General features: G+C 40.9%; 1 protein-coding gene across 2 annotated transcripts in view; it reads left to right on the forward strand.

Annotated features, from left to right (window-relative positions):
• LOC132158598 (gastrula zinc finger protein XlCGF57.1-like) overlaps nt 1-20,422 on the forward strand; it is a 77,213-nt gene extending 56,791 nt beyond the window's left edge. For both annotated transcript variants that reach the window (XM_059568184.1, XM_059568104.1), the window contains 2 exons: nt 1,853-3,514; nt 19,102-20,422. In XM_059568184.1, the coding sequence (XP_059424167.1) occupies nt 1,853-3,514; nt 19,102-19,196 (1,757 nt within the window). In that variant the 3' untranslated portion in view covers nt 19,197-20,422. The remainder of the gene's footprint in view (nt 1-1,852; nt 3,515-19,101) is intronic.
• The last annotated feature ends 333 nt before the right edge of the window (nt 20,423-20,755 follow it).

Below are 20,755 nucleotides of genomic sequence, written 5' to 3' on the forward strand. Positions count from 1 at the left end.
GACTTTATATACTGAATGCGATTATACACACATTTTAATAAAGCCAGATCAGTTTTTGTAACAAGTGAATACGTTCGTTGACTAAAGACATAACACATAATACACTCTTTTTTCGCCACCTGCTGGCATATTTTGTGTAATACCAAGAAATGATCACTGAACGAATCAGTGAACGATTCTGAACGAATCATTTTGGTGAACGAACTGAAAATGAACGAATCTCTAGAAAGAATCATAATTTCCACCACTACCGTCTGCATCTTTCTTCTGATTTTAGCGCCAGTTTGCCCTCCTGCCCATTATTTGCTGACGTAGTTTCCAGGGAGCGATTTTTTTTTTTTTTTACTCAGTAATTAATGTGTTTTAAAATGTAGCGAAGTACAATACTTTAAACAAAATATACTTAAGTAAAAGTAAAATTACAGATTTAAAAATTTACTTTAAAAAGTATTAGTACACAAAAAAGCTACTCAATTACAGTAACGCGAGTAAATGTAATTCGTTACTTTCCACCTCTGAGACTCACACATCTCAGTCTTTTTCCTCCTGCCGCTAATAACCCCTTTTTTCCTTTTCAGTGGCTTCCATCTCCCAAATCAGACACCAGTGCGAGGCTGCCTCTGCTCACAACACAGACCAATACATTTTTCTTTTCTCCATTTTTCTTGCGCTTCTCTCAGTTTCCCACCTCAAGCCCCAGAGGTCGATATTAAACACGAGGCGGCCCCTGCTCCAATCTCCCAGTTGGGTTTTACTTTTCTGCTTCCCTGCCTGGCTAGGCTTACCCATCTGATAATGAAAAATTAATTAGTTTAACCCAAGCTAAAGAAAAATAATGAACATTTGATCAGATACAACTGCAGTCACAATTTAAGAGATACATTATTCGAATGCTTGGCAAAAGAGATGCGTGTGTCTGAATATCAGTTAAGCTACATAGGTATTAAAGTATAAAAGAATTGAGTTGCTTTTAAAATTTCCCCGACTCCTTTTCCTCTGATCAAGTCAAGTATGGAGTAATTTCAGGTCAAGTCTGAAATATATAAAAATGCGACTCGAGTCCGAGTCACTAGTCTCAGCTTCAGACGTCATGCCCAAGGACTGTTGGCTAAATGTCTGATGCATATGGGACACAAAAGTGGAAACACTTCAGCAGTGTCGAAATCCTCATCACATTGGTTGAATTTTACATGATTTCTGGTAGACGTGCATATCGTTCTTTAACATTCTGCCTGGAAACAAAGATACTGTGGTGCCAAACCACCTTAAGAAAGAAGAAAGCTGTCGTGTTTACAGCTATGACGATGAGTGCTTATCAGGATCAACACTGGAGTTTCAAAAGTATGTGTAAAAGACAAAGTTTGTGGCATAAAGTCTTTACAATATGTCCAAGAGTTTTACACATCTCCACATCCCAAAATGTGACGCTGAAACAAAACAAACTGAGATTAGTTGTATGACATGTCAGTCAAATGGACTCATGGGTGGGCCTTGGCCAATGAAAGCTGCGATAGATTCCAGACCTTCAGCCAACAGTCTGAAGATCTGGCTATGCAAGACACCGAGTCACTAACTCGAGTGCCTATCTCTGGCTTGAAGCATCAGAAATCTGCACTTGGTATCGGCTGCAAAATCCTTATCGGAGCATCCCAAATTTTGATCTTTGCATTGATCAATTAATGAAAAGACTTTACTATATTGGTTTTACTATAAAGGGATATATCACACTCTGAAGGGCACTTAGGATTGAAAACAATCATGGCCTCCATATTGAAGGGTCTTTTCAAACCGAAGTAATTCTTGTGGCAGATCCATCACACTGACAAATGTACTGTTTTTACTTTTGTTTCAGAGTTGATTGAAGATAATGTGGTGAAAGAAGAACTGAGTGAATCTGAGAAGAAAAATCATGTTAGAAGTGGAGAGAAACCTGAACAGAATGATTTAAAGAAAAAAAGAACCAATAAATCTTTCACCTGCACTCAGTGTGGAAAGAGTTTCTCACGATCATCAAAGCTTAAGGATCACATGAACATCCACACTGAAGAGAAACCATACACATGTGATCAATGCGGGAAGAGTTTCACAATAAAAAGATACCTTGCATCACATGTGAGAATTCACACTGGAGAGAAGCCGTTCACTTGTGATCAATGCGGGAAAACATTTTTGTTTGCTTCAGAACTGAAGAGACACCTGAGAGTTCATAGAAAGGAGAAACCACATTCATGTCATTTGTGTGGAAAGAGGTTTTCACATCTACAAAATTTGAAAGAACATGAGAAAATACATACTGGTGTGAGAGATTACATGTGCTTTGAGTGTGAAAAGACTTTTACTACAGCAAAGTGTTTAAAACAGCATGAGAGGATTCACACTGGAGAGAAACCTTATAAGTGTTCACACTGTGACAAGAGATTCAGTCAGTCAGGACACCTGAAAAAACATGAGATGATCCACACTGGAGAGAAACCTTACAAGTGTTCACACTGTGACGAGAGATTCAGTGTGTCATCAAGTCTGAAACTACATGAGAGGATTCACACTGGAGAGAAACCTTACATGTGTTCACACTGTGACAAGAGATTCAGTGTGTTATCAAGTCTGAAACTACATGAGATGATCCACACTGGAGAGAAACCTTACAAGTGTTCACACTGTGACAAGAGATTCAGTGTGTCATCAAGTCTGAAACTACATGAGAGGATCCACACTGGAGAGAAACCTTACAAGTGTTCACACTGTGACAAGAGATTCAGTGTGTCATCAAGTCTGAAACTACATGAGAGGATTCACACTGGAGAGAAACCTTACAAGTGTTCACACTGTGGCAAGAGATTCAGAGATTTTGGAAACCTGAAAAAACATGAGAGGATCCACACTGGAGAGAAACCTTATAAGTGTTCACACTGTGACAAGAAATTCAGTCAGTCAAGAGACCTGAAAAAACATGAGATGATCCACACTAGAGAGAAACTGTACACATGTGATAAATGCGGGAAAACATTTTTGAGTGCTCCAGAACTGAAACAGCACCTGAGAGTTCATACAAAGGAGAAGCCACATTCATGTCATTTTTGTGGAAATAGGTTTTCACATCTACAAAATTTGAAAGAACATGAGAAAACACATACTGGTGTGAGAGATTACATGTGCTTTGAGTGTGAGAAGACCTTTACTACAGCAAAGTATTTAAAACAGCATGAGATGATCCACACTGGAGAGAAACCTTACAAGTGTTTACTCTGTGACAAGAGATTCAGTCAGACAAGAGACATGAAAAGACATGAGAGGATTCACACTGGAGAGAAACCTTACCAGTGTTCACACTGTGGCGAGAGATTCAGTCGGTCATCAAATCTGAAACTACATGAGAAGATGCACACTGGAGAGAAACCTTACAAGTGTTCACACTGTGACAAGAGATTCAGTCAGTCATCAAATCTGAAACTACATGAGAGGATTCACACTGGAGAGAAACCGTGTCACTGCACTGCATGTGAAAACTATCACAGTAAGTAATCATCTTCAGATCCAGCACTTTCAGACCTTATGCTATGTCCTCCCCAAATGTGACACAATTATGCATCAAGCATAAATATTTCACCTTCATGTTCAACTTTTGTGTGTCTCCCTAATCAAACACACCTGATTCAACTCAGTAGCTCATTAAAAGAAACTCCAGGAACTGAAATAGGTGTGTCAAAAAAGGGAGACATACAAAATGTTCAGTGTTGGGGGACGTCTAGGACCAGAGTTGAGAAACTGATATAGTGCTTTTAACAATTAAGATTATCTAAGCAGCTTTGCAGTATTAAATAGGAAAATAGTGTTTCAATAATTTCAAACACTCAATTTTCAGTTAAAATATTATCTGGATAAATCTGTAATTACAAGTGACACAACATAAAAACATTATCTAATGTTTTCACGATAAATAAAATTCATCTTCATCTTTAAAACCATGAGATTCGACTGAGATTCAGACCAACTTAATGACTGAGTTTCTCCTCAAAGAATAATGTCAAAAAGTTTTATTCCTCTGTCATTTAATGGCAACATAATATGATGATTCTGGGCTGCTTTTAAATGAACATTTATTAATAAAACAAAATATCTTCTTTGGCCATAAAGATTAGACTACTCAATAGCATTAAAACAGGCTTTGCTCCTTTCCATTCAGGTGAACAAACACACACACATAAAATTGTCCGCCTGTTAAAAAACATATCTAAAATGTAGTTAATATTTGCAGGACAGAATAAATAGAAACATTTAAAATCCAACATGGAGAAGTCTGATGTAACATATCAATTAGGATATTTAAGTATTTAAGGATAAAAGACTGCAGTTGCTTTTAAAATATTCATGTCCTTTTCCTCCTGTCAAGTCAAGTCTGGAGTCATTTCAGGTAGAGTCTGTCAAGTCTATAAAAAGCGTCCAGAGTCCCAGTCACAAGTCTCAGCCTCAGATGTCATGCCCACAGACTGTTGGCTAAACATCTGATGCATATGGTACACATAAGTGGAAATACTTCAGCAGTGTCATACGTGTCGTACATGTAGACGTGCATATAGCGTTCTTTAACGTCCCAAATGGAAACAAAGATACCGTGCTGCCAAACCCCCTCACCAAAGAAAAAAAGCCGTCGTGTTTACAGCTGTGACGATGAGTGTTCATCGGGATCAACTAATCTAGAGCTTCAAAAGTATATGAAAAATTCAAAGTTTGCAGCATAGAGTCTTTATGTCACAAACCATGATGTAGTCAGAGGGTTTAGTGCAAGTGAACTATTTATTTACAAGTGGTAATGTAACAAGGTGTTGTTGAGTTGTAGAGTGGAGCACTTCCAGAGTTGTGGAAATGAACACACAGAGAGTCAGCTTAGGAATGTCAATGCATATTGTCGTGGGGATATCTAAGGACCTAGGAACGACAGGTAAGAGAGAGGTCGGGAACCAGTTCATAGTAGTGAATGGTAGACCAGAGTCCAGAGTATTGAAGGGATGAAGGCTTTATGTTTATGCACCACACTGGAGACAAGTGCGAGGATGGAGGCCCGGGACTGGGCTTAATGGACAATCGGGAGCCCTTCCTGGGCTTAACTGGGGATCTTAAGACCTCCCTGGGCTTAACAGATGGATGGGAGCCCCTCCTGGGCTTAAGTGGGGATCATAAGCCCTCCCTGGGCTTAACAGACGGATGGGCGCCCCTCCTGGGCTTAACTGAGGATCATAAGCCCTCCCTGGGCTTAACGGACGGATGGGAGCCCCTCCTGGGCTTAACTGGGGATCATAAGCCCTCCCTGGGCTTAACAGACGGATGGGAGCCCCTCCTGGGCTTAACTGGGGATCGGGAAACCTTGTTTAGGTCAGTGTGAGTGCGGTGGCATCAGCCAGTGGGCCTGCATCTGATGCAGAGGCCCGCACTTTGAGGCCAAGAACTGGGATGGCTAGCGGAAGGGGAACAGCCTTTAGTGCTGACCTAAAATATTGTAATGCAGAGTCATATACTTTGGCCTCCAAGTCAGCGCTGTTTGAGGTCTCTCCCTGAGTACAGGAAGCCACATGAGGCAAGGGGTGGCCAGAGGATCCCGGCATAGGGTGAGATGGAGAGGCATGGTGTGTTTCAGTGGGGTCTGAAGGAGAACTGATTATACTATCCCTTATTTCTTCGACCTCGGAAGTAGAACCATTTAAATAAAGGACTAGATAAATCAACTCAATTAACGGAAATTCTGAGTATGGGTCACCATACTTGGCTGTATGTCACATCACACTATGTGTTGTTAATTTAGTTGATTGGACATGAGTTGGAAAGGCAAACACCGGTCTATATAAGGTTCCACAGGTAACACTGAATATCAGAACACAAACGAGGCAAAGAAATCCAATGAACTGTCTGCAGACCTCCGAGACGGGATTTTATCGAGGCACAGATCTGGGGAATGGCACAGAAAAATGTTTGCAGCATTCAAGGTTCACAAAAGCATATAGCCTCTGTTACCCTTAATGGGTGAAGTTTGAAACAACCAGGACTCTTCCTAGAACTGGCCAAACTGAGCACCTGATGGAGATGGGCCTTGGTTAGATTGCTGACCAAAAACTTGATCATTCTCCATCTCTATGATCATACATGGAGAAAGGAGAAACGTGACAATCGTCGCTGCAACACTCCACTGATCTGGGCTTTATGACAGTGTCACAAGAGTCAACCCCCTCCTCAGTGAAGACACATGAAAACATACCTGGCATCTGAAAATAAAATGTAGTGTATAACAGGAGAGCACATGGTATGCATTATATTAAGAAATCATGTATATTATCAAAATAACAAAGATAATTTTCACAAGTAATTGTGATATTTATGTGATTAGTAAAATGTATGGATATTTGTATTATTCATATCCCAAGTGCACTTTCAAGGAAAGCCAAGAGGGACATGAAAAAAAATAGATGGTGTCCACTGAAAAAAATAAAACAAGATAATTTCAGATTATATTATTACCAGCATTAGGCTGGCCACAATAAAAGGCAACTCTAAAATGTGCAGTTTAACTGTATTGCGGGGTCCAAAAACCAGTCAGTTTCTGGTGTGACCACCATTTGCCTCATGCAGTGCAACACATCTCCTTCACATAGAGTTGATCAGGTGGTTGATTGTGGCCCGTGGAATGATGGTCCACTCCACTTTAATGGCTGTGTGAAGTTGCTGGATATTGGCAGGAACTGAAACACACTGTTGTATACGCCAATCCAGAGCATCCGAAATGTGCTCAATGGGCGACATTTCCAGTGAGTATGCTGGCAATGCAAGAACTGGGATGTTTTCAGCTTCCAGGAATTGTGTACAGATACTTGCAACATGGGGCCATGCATTATCATGCTGCAACATGAGGTGATGGTTGTGGATGAATGGCACAAAAATGGGCCTCAGTATCTCGTCAGGGTATCTCTGTGCATTCAAAATGCCTTATTAAAATGCACATAACATACACCTGCCCATACCATAACCCCACCGCCACCATGGGCCACTATATCCACAACACTGACATCAGCAAACTGCTCAACCACATGATGCCATAGACGCTGTTTGCCATCTCCCCTCTGCCCTCTGCCCTGTACAGTGAAAACCGGGATTCATCCTTGAAGAGAACATGTCTCCAAAGTACCAGACACCATCGAATGTGAGCATTTGCCCACTCAAGTCGGTTATGACGATGAACTACAGTCAGGTTGATACCCCAATGAGGATGACGAGCATGCAGATGAGCTTCCCTGAGAGGGTTTCTGAGAGTTTGTGCAGAAATTCTTTGGTTATGCAAACCGATTGTTGCAGCATCTGTCCGGGTCGCTGGTCTCAAGATGATCTTGGAGGTGAAGATGCTTGGTTTGAAGGTCTTGGCTGGTGTGGTTAAACATGGTCTGCAGTTTTGAGGCCAGTTGGATGTACAGCCAAATTCTCTGAAACGCCTTTGGAGATGGCTTATGGTAGAGAAATTAACATAAAATTCACAGGCAACAGTTGTGGTGGACATTCCTGCAGTCTGCATGCCAATTGCACACTTCCTCAAAACTTACAACTTGTGTTGCATTGTGCTGTGTGATTAAACTGCATACTTTAGAGTGGCCTTTTATTGTGGCCAGCCTATGACACACCTGTGCAATAATCATGCTATCTAATCAGAAGCTTGATATGCCACACCTGTGAAGTGGATGGAGTGCTCACTAACACAGATTTAGACAGATTTGTGAACAACGTTTTAGCAAAATAGGCCTTTTGTGTACATAGAAAAAGTCTTAGATCTTTGAGTTAAGCTAATGAAAAATGGTGGCAAAAACAAAATTTGTATATAGATACAATGTATGTCTTGTTTTTTAACATTATTAAAGGAGTCAATTCAATTCAAGTTTATTTGTATAGTGCTTTTTACGATACAAATCATTACAAAGCAACTTTACAGAAAAATTAAATTTCGACAACATTTAGTAGTAGCTTATAAGTGGTGACTGTCAATTTGTGAGTATATGACAGGATTGTTCAGAAAAACGAATACAAGACTTAATCAACCAGACGATGAACATTATAACAGCAATTATTATTATATGATTCAGTCACACTTGTAGCAATATTTGTTAGTTCTGTTTGTTGATTCAGGGTTAGCATCATCAGAAGTTTCATCTGGTCTCGTTGAGATATATAGCTATAGAGTATCATCAGCATAACAGTGGAAACTAATCCCATATTTTCCAATAATATTACCAATGGGCAACATGTGTATTGTCACGGGGTGAAGAATCACACGACAGCAAGGAGTACAAAGTAAGGCCCCGGAGGGTGGATTTATTTGGGTGAGAGAGTTCAGTGGTCAGGAGTGGGAAGTGCTGGTGGGCTGGTCGTGGTGGTGTCCCAGGTGCGGTGTGTCCGTGCGTGGGGGTGCTGATCGGTCACGAGCTTTCTATACAAGGGAACACGGGGAAGAGCATTAGCATCCAGTCTTCTGGAGTGATCACTCACTTGTGCATAAGCCGCCGCTTGATTGTCAGCAGCCGTGACCGATCGGCCAGTGATGAGGTTTCCAGGTGCTCCTCGTGCGTTTCCAGGGCGACGCTGATGAGGCCTCGGGACACGCGTCACACTCCCCCCCCCCTCCCCAAGCGTTGTCCTGGTCCTCTTGTACAACGGGGAGATTGGGGGTGGGTGGGGAGTGTGCCCTGACAGACTTGCGAAAGCTGACCAAATCCTGGAGAGTCCGTCGGCGTTGTATGCTGAAGTGGAAGTCCTGGAGCGATAGGAACCACCGCTTTACCCGGGCTTTGGTGTCTTTCACCCGGGCCATCCACTGCAAAGGGGCATGGTCAGTAATTAAGGTAAACTTCCTTCCCAATAGATAATACCTCAGCTCCAGGACTGCCCACTTGACGGCCAATGCCTCCCTCTCTACCGTGGCATAGCGCTGTTCCGTGGGGGTCAGCTTCCGGCTGATGTAGATTACGGGATGTTCCTGGCCGTCCTGTACCTGGGAGAGGATGGCTCCCAATCCTGTGTCCGAGGCATCTGTTTGCAACAGAAAGGGACAGTTAAAGTCCGGGGCCCGCAGGACTGGTTCCGACGTGAGGGCTGTCTTGATCCGACGGAATGCCTCCTCCTCCACAGGGCCCCAGGATGGCTTCTCCGGCTGCCCCTTTCTGGTCAAGTCTGTCAGGGGGGCTGCTAAGGAGGAGAAGTTAGGTATGAAGCAACGGTAATACCCTGTCAACCCCAGGAAAGCCCGTACCTGTGTCTTGGAGCTGGGACGTGGTGCAGAGAGGATAGCTGTTACCTTCTTCTGCTGGGGTTTAATCAGGCCGCGTCCCACCTGGAACCCCAGATACTTGGCCTCGGTACGGGCGAGGTGGCACTTCCGGGGGTTGGCCGTAAGTCCAGCCCTCCGCAGTTCTCCTAACACCCTCTGGAGCCGTTCTAGGTGGTCCTCTCACCGCTCGGAGTGGACGACGACATCGGTAGGCGGCTGCGTAGGCTTGATGGGGCCGCAGGAGGGTGTCCATCATGTGCTGGAAGGTTGCCGGCACCCCATGCAAGCCGAACGGGAGGGTCCGGTACTGCCAGTGGCCACTTGGGGTGGAGAAGACGGTCTTGGGCTTGGCCTTCTCTGTGAGTCCGACTTCCCAGTACCCCTTTGTCAGGTCGAGGGTGGAGATATACTGGGCCCTCCCGAGTAGGTCGAGGAGTTCGTCCACTCTGGGCTAGCCGTTGCTAGCCGTCTGGGACTCTTGGATAGCCGTTGATTTCCGTGATCTCGTTTAGGCGACGGTAGTCATTACAGAACCAGAGGGTGCCATCGGGCTTCGGGACCAGGACGATGGGGCTGGACCAGGGGCTCCGGGATGGTTCGATCACCCCTAACTTCAGCATCTCCTTAACTTCCTCCTTGATGGCATGTCGCCGAGTCTCCGGCACACAATAGGGCCGCTGCCTCACGATGAGTACTGGTGGTGTCCGGATGTCATGCTGTACCACGTTGGTCTGCCCAGGGAGGGGGGAGAACACATCGGGGAACTGACCGACCAGGTGCTGCAGCTCCAGTTTCTGGGAGGCTGACAGTTTGAGCTCCACAACCACGGGAGAGGAGGTGACAAGGGCGGAGAGCTGGGTCCGGGTTCCAATCCACTTTTCTAACAGGTTGATATGGTACAACTGGCTTTCCCGTCTTTGCCCGGGCTGACGCACCTTGTAGGTGACCGGTCCCACCTTCTCTGTCACGGTATACGGCCCTTGCCAGGTGGCCAAGAACTTGCAAGCCGCGTTGGGGACCAGGACCAGGACGTGGTCTCCCGGCCTGAACTGCCGTGGTTGTGCCGCCCCATGTTGTGGCGTTGTTGGGTCCGCTGAGCCTGACTGAGGTTTTCCCGGACCAAGGGCATCACTCTGTCGATCCTCTCCCACATCAAAGTCAAAGTCACCTTTATTTATATAGCGCTTTAAACAAAATACAAAAATACAAAATTGCGTCAAAGCAACTGAACAACATTCATTAGGAAAACTGTCAATAATGCAAAAATGATAGTTAAAGGCAGTTCATCATTGAATTCAGTGATGTCATCTCTGTTCAGTTAAATAGTGTCTGTGCATTTATTTGCAATCAAGTCAACGATATCGCTGTAGATGAAGTGATCCCAACTAAGCAACCCAGAGGCGACAGCGGCAAGGAACCGAAACTCCATCGGTGACAGAATGGGGAAAAAAACCTTGGGAGAAACCAGGCTCAGTTGGGGGGCCAGTTCTCCTCTGACCAGACGAAACCAGTAGTTCAATTCCAGGCTGCAGCAAAGTCAGATTGTGCAGAAGAATCATCTGTTTCCAGTGGTCTTGTCCTGTTGCTCCTCTGAGATAAGGTCTTTACAGGGGATCTGTATCTGGGGCTCTAGTTGTCCTGGTCTCCGCTGTCTTTCAGGGATGTAGAGGTCCTTTCTAGGTGCTGATCCAGCATCTGGTCTGGATACGTACTGGATCCGGGTGACTGCAGTGACCCTCTGATCTGGACACAGACTGGATCTGGTGGCCACGGTGACCTCGGAACAAGAGAGAAACAGACAAATATTAGCGTAGATGCCATTCTTCTAATGATGTAGCAAGTACATAGGGTGTTATGGGAAGTGTTTCCGGTTCCGGTTTACCTAATTAATGCAGCCTAAAAATCCTTTAACAGATTTGGATAATAAAAGCTTATTAGTATGTTATGTGTATGCCAGGTTAAAGAGATGGGTCTTTAATCTAGATTTAAACTGCAAGAGTGTGTCTGCCTCCCGAACAATGTTTGGTAGGTTATTCCAGAGTTTAGGCGCCAAATAGGAAAAGGATCTGCCGCCCGCAGTTGATTTTGATATTCTAGATATTATAAAAATTGTCTGAGTTTTGAGAACGTAGCGGACGTTGAGGATTATAATGTAAAAGGAGCTCATTCAAATACTGAGGTGCTAAATCATTCAGGGCTTTATAAGTAATAAGCAATATTTTAAAATCTATACGATGCTTGATAGGGAGCCAGTGCAGTGTTGACAGGACCGGGCTAATATGGTCATACTTCCTGGTTCTAGTAAGAACTCTTGCTGCTGCATTTTGGACTAGCTGTAGTTTGTTTACTAAGCGTGCAGAACAACCCCCCAATAAAGCATTACAATAATCTAACCTTGAGGTCATAAATGCATGGATTAACATTTCTGCATTTGACATTGAGAGCATAGGCCGTAATTTAGATATATTTTTGAGATGGAAAAAAAAAAGTTTTACAAATGCTATAAACGTGGCTTTCTAAGGAAAGGTTGCGATCAAATAGCACACCTAGGTTCATAACTGATGACGAAGAATTGACAGAGCAGCCATCAAGTCTTAGAGTTGCAGAGATTTTAGGTCCTATAATTAAAACCTCTGTTTTTTCAGAATTTAGCAGGAAAAATTACTTGTCATTCACTTTTTTATATCGACTATGCATTCCATTCGTTTTTCAAATTGGTGTGTTTCACCGGGCCGTGAAGAAATATAGAGCTGAGTATCATCAGCATAACAGTGAAAGCTAACACCATGTTTCCTGATGATATCTCCCAAGGGTAACATATAGAGCGTGAAGAGTAACGGCCCTAGTACTGAGCCTTGAGGTACTCCATACTGCACTTGTGATTGATATGTTACCTCTTCATTCACTGCTACAAATTGATGGCGGTCATATAAGTACGATTTAAACCATGCTAATGCACTTCCATTAATGCCAACAAAGTGTTCAAGTCTATGCAAAAGAATGTTGTGGTCAACTGTGTCAAACGCAGCACTAAGATCCAATTAGAACAAATAGAGAGATACAATCACGATCAGATGATAAGAGCAGGTTATTTGTAACTCTAAGGAGAGAAGTCTCAGTACTATGATACGGTCTAAATCCTGACTAGAAATCCTCACATATACCATTTTTCTCTAAGAAGGAATATAATTGTGAGGCTACCACCTTTTCTAATATCTTGGACAGAAAAATGAGATTTGAGATTGGTCTATAATTAACTAGTTCTTTGGGGTCAAGTTGTGGTTTTTTGATGAGAGGCTTAATAACAGCCAGTTTGAAGGTTTTGGGGACATATCCTAATGACAATGAGGAATTAATAGTCAGAAGAGGATCTATGACTTCTGGAAGCACCTCTTTTAGGAGATGGTATAGGGTCTAACATACATCAGTGATGCAATGTATAAACAACCCGCACCCGACCGATGTTTTCAACTAACCCGACCGCAACTCGGACCGCAAAAAAAGAAAAAGAAAATATTGTAACCTACCCACATATTTTAAAAGTAGTAAATGCGTCGCCCCTTTCATTTAATTACTTAAATAAGCTATAGCCTACAGGATAATAAGTGTCATGACCGCACACAAGGCTTGCCACAAAGAACCGTAATGATTATAACTTTGTCTAAATTAGCAAGGAGACATTTAATTTTTAGGTAATAAACTGGCATTTTTTGTGTCGCTGCTAAGATGAAGTTGACCATAAGAAGTCACCGTGAACGCCAGAGAGAAATGCACATTTCATATGGATTACATATTCAGATTATAGCCTATTTATTTTGGTTTGAATATTTTCGTTTAAAAGTAGACATTTCAAGCTTTCTGTAATATATCGCCTATATTTCTTTTTAAACCCACCGACTAAAAGATTAAGACATTACCTGACCCAAAATATCACCCAAAGTTTCTACATGTTTTTTTTTTTTTTTTTTAGCTATTTCAGAATCTGGAAAAATGACTGGGGCTAACTTGTTACTGCGGTCAGTTGAACGATATGAATGTGTGTGATGTACGGCATGATACATGCTCGTCAGCCTGTGGGTCATTTGGTTTATTGAAAAACGATTGCACTGATTTGCATGTTTCTTGATGATGTGCTTTTTTTCTGTGGTACTCACATGCACCATGTCGCTCACGTCGTATTCTCCACTATGTCCCACAGAAAAACTGCTTTTGCATAAAATGCAAAAAGCTCTCTTTGCTTCGCCATCTACAGGTTTAACCAAGAGTATGTTGCAGTCCATTCGCTATTAAAAGTGCATCTTCTCTTTTTCGCGGCCACACTGGCCATGGCTGCTTAACCTGACCGAACAGCGTGCACGCTCTCCAATTTGTGATTGTTGAATGTTGAGGAGGCTTCGTGCACCAGTCAACAGTTTGATTGACGTACGATTCAGCCTATTGACTAACGCTTTTATTGCTCTCCTCTGAACTATTGGATATAAGTTAACAGTACACCGATGGACATATCCGTGTATTTATTAGGCAGGGTCGAATGAAAAAGCGGGACAGATGCTCGCGTGGGGCGTGACAAAGGGTAAAATTGCTGTACAGTACAACGTAAAGCAGGACAGGTGGTCACTATATTCATGCCAGTTATTCAGCCAATAATGTGTAGGTCAATGTATTTCAAAATTGTGTCTAGTATTTTATAAATTACAAAGGTTTAATTGGCATCTTTATCTCAAACGACCCGACCGACCGCGACCTGAATATCATTAAAAATATTTTTGGATGACCGCAGGCACCCGCTAATTTTGGATCAACCCTGTGCATCACTGACATACATGTTGTTGGTTTGGATGATTTAACAAGTTTATACAATTCTTCCTCTCCTATAGTAGAGAATGAGTGGAACTGTTCCTCAGGGGGTCTATAGTGCACTATCTGATGTGATACTGTAGCTGACGGCTGAATGGTTGCAATTTTATCTCAAATAGTATCGATATTAGAAGAAAAGTAGTTCATAAAGTCATTACTGCTGTGATGTTGGGAAATAATTTTTTGTTAATTTATCCACTGTATTGAGTAAATACCTGGGGTTATGTTTGTTTTCTTCTAAAAGAGAAGAAAAGTAATCGGATCTAGCAGTTTTTAATGCTTTTCTGTAGGATAGGTTACTTTCCCGCCAAGCAATACAAAATACCTCTAGTTTTGTTTATATATATATATATATATATATATATATATATATATATATATATATATCAAAGATTTCGGTGACCCAATAGATAAAATACACTTAAAAAGGCCAGAGGGACACAATTCCACAGTTTCAAGGAATGGCTCTGTTATTTTAAGAATTTCTATGGTTTTGTTTATGCTTTTTAGTTTTAGTGGCGCCGGCCACCTCTTATAAATTCAGTGTATGTCTTGTCTAGTAAGTCTTATGTGATGTATCCTGGAAAGGTGGTGAAGTTTTATGGTCCTCGGTCAGGTTGAGAGGCTCTAGCATGATTATGCCCTTTGGAATGCTTTCTGTTCCCAGTGATTGTACCTAAATGGAACATGACTTGACCTTTTTAAACTGTTATTGTTTTTGTACCTCTGATGAGGCTTGATCACTTTTTTTCTTGTTTCAACAAGATTCAATACAGACTGTCACAATTGAAGACTGCTTTGCTGCAGTTTGTGGCTATGGACTTTTTGTTGTTGTTGTGATTTGCTAATTCTTACGGCAGATCTATGGAATGATATTGCAGACTTTATTCAAAAGGCATTGCAAATTGTATTTGCAATTGCGTTTTCAATTTGTGGACGCATAAAATGTGACATAATCCAAACGCAAATGCAAATCGCGCATTACCGTTTTCATTTTCGATTAAGTGAACGCACAGTGTCTGCCAAATTTAAAATGGAAATGCAAAATCCGTTTGCAATTGTGTTTCCCATATCTTACGAGCTATGAGCCTGTCATATTTAAATAGCAATATTAATTACCACATTTGCCTTTTCACTCTCTCTGCACTGTGCATGTAAACTGCCAAAACTCAAATGGAATCGCAATACCTTTTGCATTTGAATTTCCAACGTCTACACGGAAATCTGTCAATCAAGTTACAGGGGTGGGGCCGTTTTATTGGGCGTGTTTGCATTGGGAAGTGACGATCGTACTAAAATGTACCATGTTTTTACTAGGGTAAATATGAGTTAACGATAGTGTTTATAATTAAGCCACAGTAGCCACAAATGTACAGTTGTCTGAGACGTTATGAAATGTTCTTTAACATCATGAACCATAAAATGTAGTCATTGTTCTGCTATTGTTTATTTTCATAATAGGTAAACACAGGCCACAAGTTAACACGGTCACATTTCCTTGGTTCAGCAGCTGCACGATGTACAGCCGAAAGTCCTGTCTTGAATCTAGAGATCTGGTGCTTATACACTGTAGCTTGGTAGCTCAGTGGTTAGTGACTATCATCCCTCACGATATACTGTCTTTTAGCGCGTGTTCGAAACCCAGCCGACACAGACGTTCTTTATTTTTTTGTTTATCCTACTAACTTCAGCCGCTGATTTCGGACTTGCATCCTCAGTAGTTCAAACTTTGTGCATTCGACTCGGGAGTGTGATGTCTGCGAGGACGCAGGTCCGGTAATTCTGCAAACAGCAGCGTACTTGATAACATGCCAGCTCGCCTTGACTACTGCAATTTTCCTCACTGTATGATCGCCCGTTTGGCGGCTGAAGTTAGTAGGATAAACAAAAACAAAAAAGAACGTCTGTGTTGGCCCGGGTTTCGAACACGCGCTAAAAGACGGTATGCCATGAGAGATGACAGTCACTAACCACGGAGCTACCAAGCTACACTGGCAGCACTAGATCTCTAGATTCAAGACAGGACTCTCGGCTGTACATCGTGCAGCTGCTGAACCAAGGAAATGTGACCGTGTTAACTTGTGGCCTGTGTTTACCTATTATGAAAATAAACAATAGCAGAACAACAACATTTTATGGTTCATGATCAGGGTTCTAAATTAACTTTTTTGATCACCAGCCAATGTGGCTGGTAACTTTCTAAAGTTACCAGCCAATCAGAATTTCCACTAGCCATTTTTTTTTCGGTAAAAATAACAAATTATGAGTGCCACTGAATGCATTTAATCATTTTATTAACATTGTTGGCATGAAAAACACATATAAAGTACAATGCATACAACAAAATATACACTGACTCAAATTTAAAACTATTAGTTCCCACCACGAAATTGCTTGTTTTGTTTTTTCTTTCGCGTAATTTACATGAGGCAATCCTGACAAAGCATTACGACATTCTTGTGATCAAACACAAGCCATTCATGACCCGTCAGCCATTTGTCATGACATTTTCTTTTCTTTGTTTCTCTGTCCGTAATACAGAGCCCCGCACGTCACCTGTAGGAGAAAAAAAAATCAATCCGTGGCGACGGTTTTGCAATCCGTCCCCTCAGTTTATAAACCGTACTCACGAATTCATAAACTGTTCCCTCAGTTTAACAAATCGTGCCCACGGATTCCCAATCCGTGCGCTCAGATTTTGTAAACCGTACCCTCGGTTTTTGAATCCGTACTCACAAATTCATTTTCCGTGCGCACGCTTTCGCAATCCGTTCCCACGGATTTGTAAACTGGCACGCATTTGTGGCTCCGCCTCCACCGGCAGATTCATTTCTGTTTATTAAACATTATTTTTCATAGTACCTATCCAACAAGACCACGATCAGCATTCACAAAATAGTCTTAGCGTTAGCGTTTATTTTACATTACTCACCCATAGGATAAGACACAGCTGCCTGTTTTTTATGGCCAAAAAAATAAACGCTTAAAAGAAGAAAATAAGGGTAAAAAGCAATAAAAAACTAATAATATGCCGGTTATGTTTTCATTCCTTTTCTCTCTAACTGAATGCAATGTTATTTTTGGCCTAATTATTTAATAATAACATTAACAGTGACGCATGCATCTAACTCCGGCAGGTGGGGTGGGGTGGGTGGAGCTTAGTATAATAAAATCACAAAAATAAGTCTTCATGTTAAGAAAGAATTGTACACAAGCATTTCCAAAACTGTCAAAGGTTATTTAGAAATAAAGCAATTCATGAATTATTTTATGACAAACATTTTTTCTTGCTTTCTAATCATTTATTTAGCCTACAAATTAAAACTATAAAAATAACTTTCTTTTTATTTTTATCATTATTATATATTATTATACAGGTTATGCATAAGAATCTTTAATCCAAAACAACTTACAAAAGAGGAAAAATAATTACTCCAGAGTTAGTCACAATGGCAGGTTTATTGTACAATAATAATCAAGTGCTATTATAAGATTATCACAAGATTTTGATGCACATCTTTCTTATTAAATCTTTGTATTCCACCTCGTACTACACTTGATAGAGAATCACTTAAGCCACTTTGCTGTAGACCCATTCCACATAATAATATTCATTAAAACTGTATGTTATCACGTAGGAGCTTGCTGCATGAATCTGTGAGTACGGTTTACAAATCCATGGGAACGGATTGCGAAAGTGTGCGCGCAGATTATGAATTCGTGGGTACAGATTAAAAAAGCGAGGGTGCGGTTTTCAAAATCTGAGCGCACGGATTGGAAATTCGTGGGCACGGTTTGTTAAACTGAGGGAATGGTTTATGAATTCGTGAGTACGGTTTATAAACTGAGGGGACGGATTGCAAAACCGTCGCCACGGATTGTTTTTTCTCCTACAGGTGACGTGCGGGGCTCCGTAATATCCTCATCCCCTGCCTCGTTCCTCTTTTCGCCCCCAGAAATCTGTCCCAACCACCGCCGCATTTAGTTTAATGTTAATTTTTTTCTTTAATAGCTAACTCCCTCCTCTTTCAGTCTATGTTCCCTGCTCTGGCTCCATTCGTTCTTCTTCCTTGTGTTTTCTGATGGACGCTCTATTCGTTTCCATGTTTTTTCGCGCTGGTTTAACTGCAAACTGCGTGCAGCCAATGGGCATATGAAACGTCATCACGTAGCATTACAGCACAGTGTTCATGGGAAATGTAGGAAGTGCTGCCAGGGGGATAAATGACCGAGAACAGAGCCTCATGCCATGGATCACCAGCCAAACTGGCTAGTAAGTTTAAATTAACACCCGCCAAAATTAATTTTAACCCGCATTTGGCGGGTTGGCGGGTGTTAATTTAGAACCCTGTTCATGATGTTAAAGAACATTTCATAACGTCTCAGACAACTGTACATTTGTGGCTACTGTGGCTTAATTATAAACACTATCGTTAACTCATATTTACCCTAGTAAAAACATGGTACATTTTAGTACGATCGTCACTTCCCAATGCAAACACGCCCAATAAAATGGCCCCACCCCTGTAACTTGATTGACAGATTTCCGTGTAGACGTTGGAAATTCAAATGCAAAAGGTATTGCGATTCCATTTGAGTTTTGGCAGTTTACATGCACAGTGCAGAAAGAGTGAAAAGGCAAATGTGGTAATTAATATTGCTATTTAAATATGACAGGCTCATAGCTCGTAAGATATGGGAAACACAATTGCAAACGGACTTTGCATTTCCATTTTAAATTTGGCAGACACTGTGCGTTCACTTAATCGAAAATGAAAGCGGTAATGCGCGATTTGCATTTGCGTTTGGATTATGTCACATTTTATGCGTCCACAAATTGAAAACGCAATTGCAAATACAATTTGCAATGCCTTTTGAATAAAGTCCGCAATATCATTCCATACAGATCCATCACACTGACAAATGTACTGTTTTTACTTTTGTTTCAGAGTTGATTAAAGACAATGAGGAAAAAGAAGAATTGAGTGAATCTGAGAAGAAAAATCATGTCAGAAGTGGAGAAAAACCCAAACGAATGATTTAAAGAAAAAAAGAACCAATAAATCTTTCACCTGCACTCAATGTGGAAAGAGTTTCTCACGATCATCAAACCTTAAGGATCACATGAACATCCACACGGAAGAGAAACCATACACATGTGATCAATGCGGGAAGAGTTTCACAATAAAAAGATACCTTACATCACATATGAGAATTCACACTGGAGAGAAGCCGTTCACTTGTGGAGCTATTATTATGACAAAATGATTTGAAATTGAATTGTGTAAACTTGAATTATTTGCAAGTGTAATCCAACAAAATTGAATTTTAAGTGGTAGTTTAAATATTTCTGAATTTGATTTTTTTTTAAACGAATATTGAAGATTTGAAAATTAACAAACTGAAATGTTTTATGGCTGATTTTTATAGACCTGTATTTTCAAACAGCTAGTTTTTTTGTTCTGAATTCTTATACTGCAAATATTCATTTAAAACAAATTCAGATTCATGTTTTCAAGATGAAGAAATTTGGAACTTCAAATTCAGTTTTCTAAAATTCAATGTCAAAAATTCAGATCTTACAGAAAGTAGGTCACAGGTCATCCACAGGGAAGAGTAGATGATCTCAGAAAAGTCGAACAGAGCATTTTGGCCAATTGGGGACTGCGGAAGTTTTCCAGCGCGAACGTGGTGGTGGTTCAAGAGGTTGCCACTCTCTGACTCTGATCATGAATCGCCCGGTGTTGTGTAATATTCGGTTCCTGTGAAAAACTGTTCCCGTTGGTGGAGTTAACATGAATATTCATTAGTTCCCTTATTGTGAGTGTGTCCTTGAAACAACGTGCAAACGAATGGAACTGAAAATATCAGTGCACGCTCGTCAAATCTCTATTTGATTTAATGGATTATTTTGATCAGGTAACAAAGTGTCAATGTTAAGCGTTAATTAGCATTAACTGCAACAGTGCCAAAACAATGGATAGTTTGTGTAATATGATAAATTGTCTTTCATGTTTTGCTTGATTGATTACAGGCACACAGAAAAACAATCAATAAGCTAATTTAACCTATCTTAACTAATATAGTTTTGACTCTTTGGTGTATTTCGCTTTTTATATATTTTGTTTGTGAGGCTTTTTTTATAATAGTTTGCTTTGATTAGACTACCTATTTGTCATTGGAGAGAGACTAGTACAATTTGTATACAATGCCTGAAACAAACCACTACAAATGTATCTGTGTCTTAATAAAATCGATGTGAGCATCCTGTGTCATGCTTTCTTTAATCTTCTTTTTTTTTAATAACCAGTTTTTACCAGCCTTCACAGCCCCATCAGTGTATTTATTATTATAAATGCACATTTACTTCGGTCACATATTTTATCCTATTACTAAGATTTTAAAGTCATGCAACATTGAAACAACATGTGAGTTAATTTTTATATTTAAATGAACAGTCTTTTTAAAATGGACACATTTTTCTTTATTGCATTGAGTTAACAGTCAAATACAGAGCTTAACGGTTTAGACAATCTGAGAAAGAACTACTAATAATAAAATATAATAATAATGAATATCATATGCATACATTGTATCTGTATG

The sequence above is a fragment of the Carassius carassius genome, chromosome 1, assembly GCF_963082965.1.
Source record: "Carassius carassius chromosome 1, fCarCar2.1, whole genome shotgun sequence".
In the NCBI taxonomy this organism is placed as follows: Eukaryota; Metazoa; Chordata; class Actinopteri; order Cypriniformes; family Cyprinidae; genus Carassius; species Carassius carassius.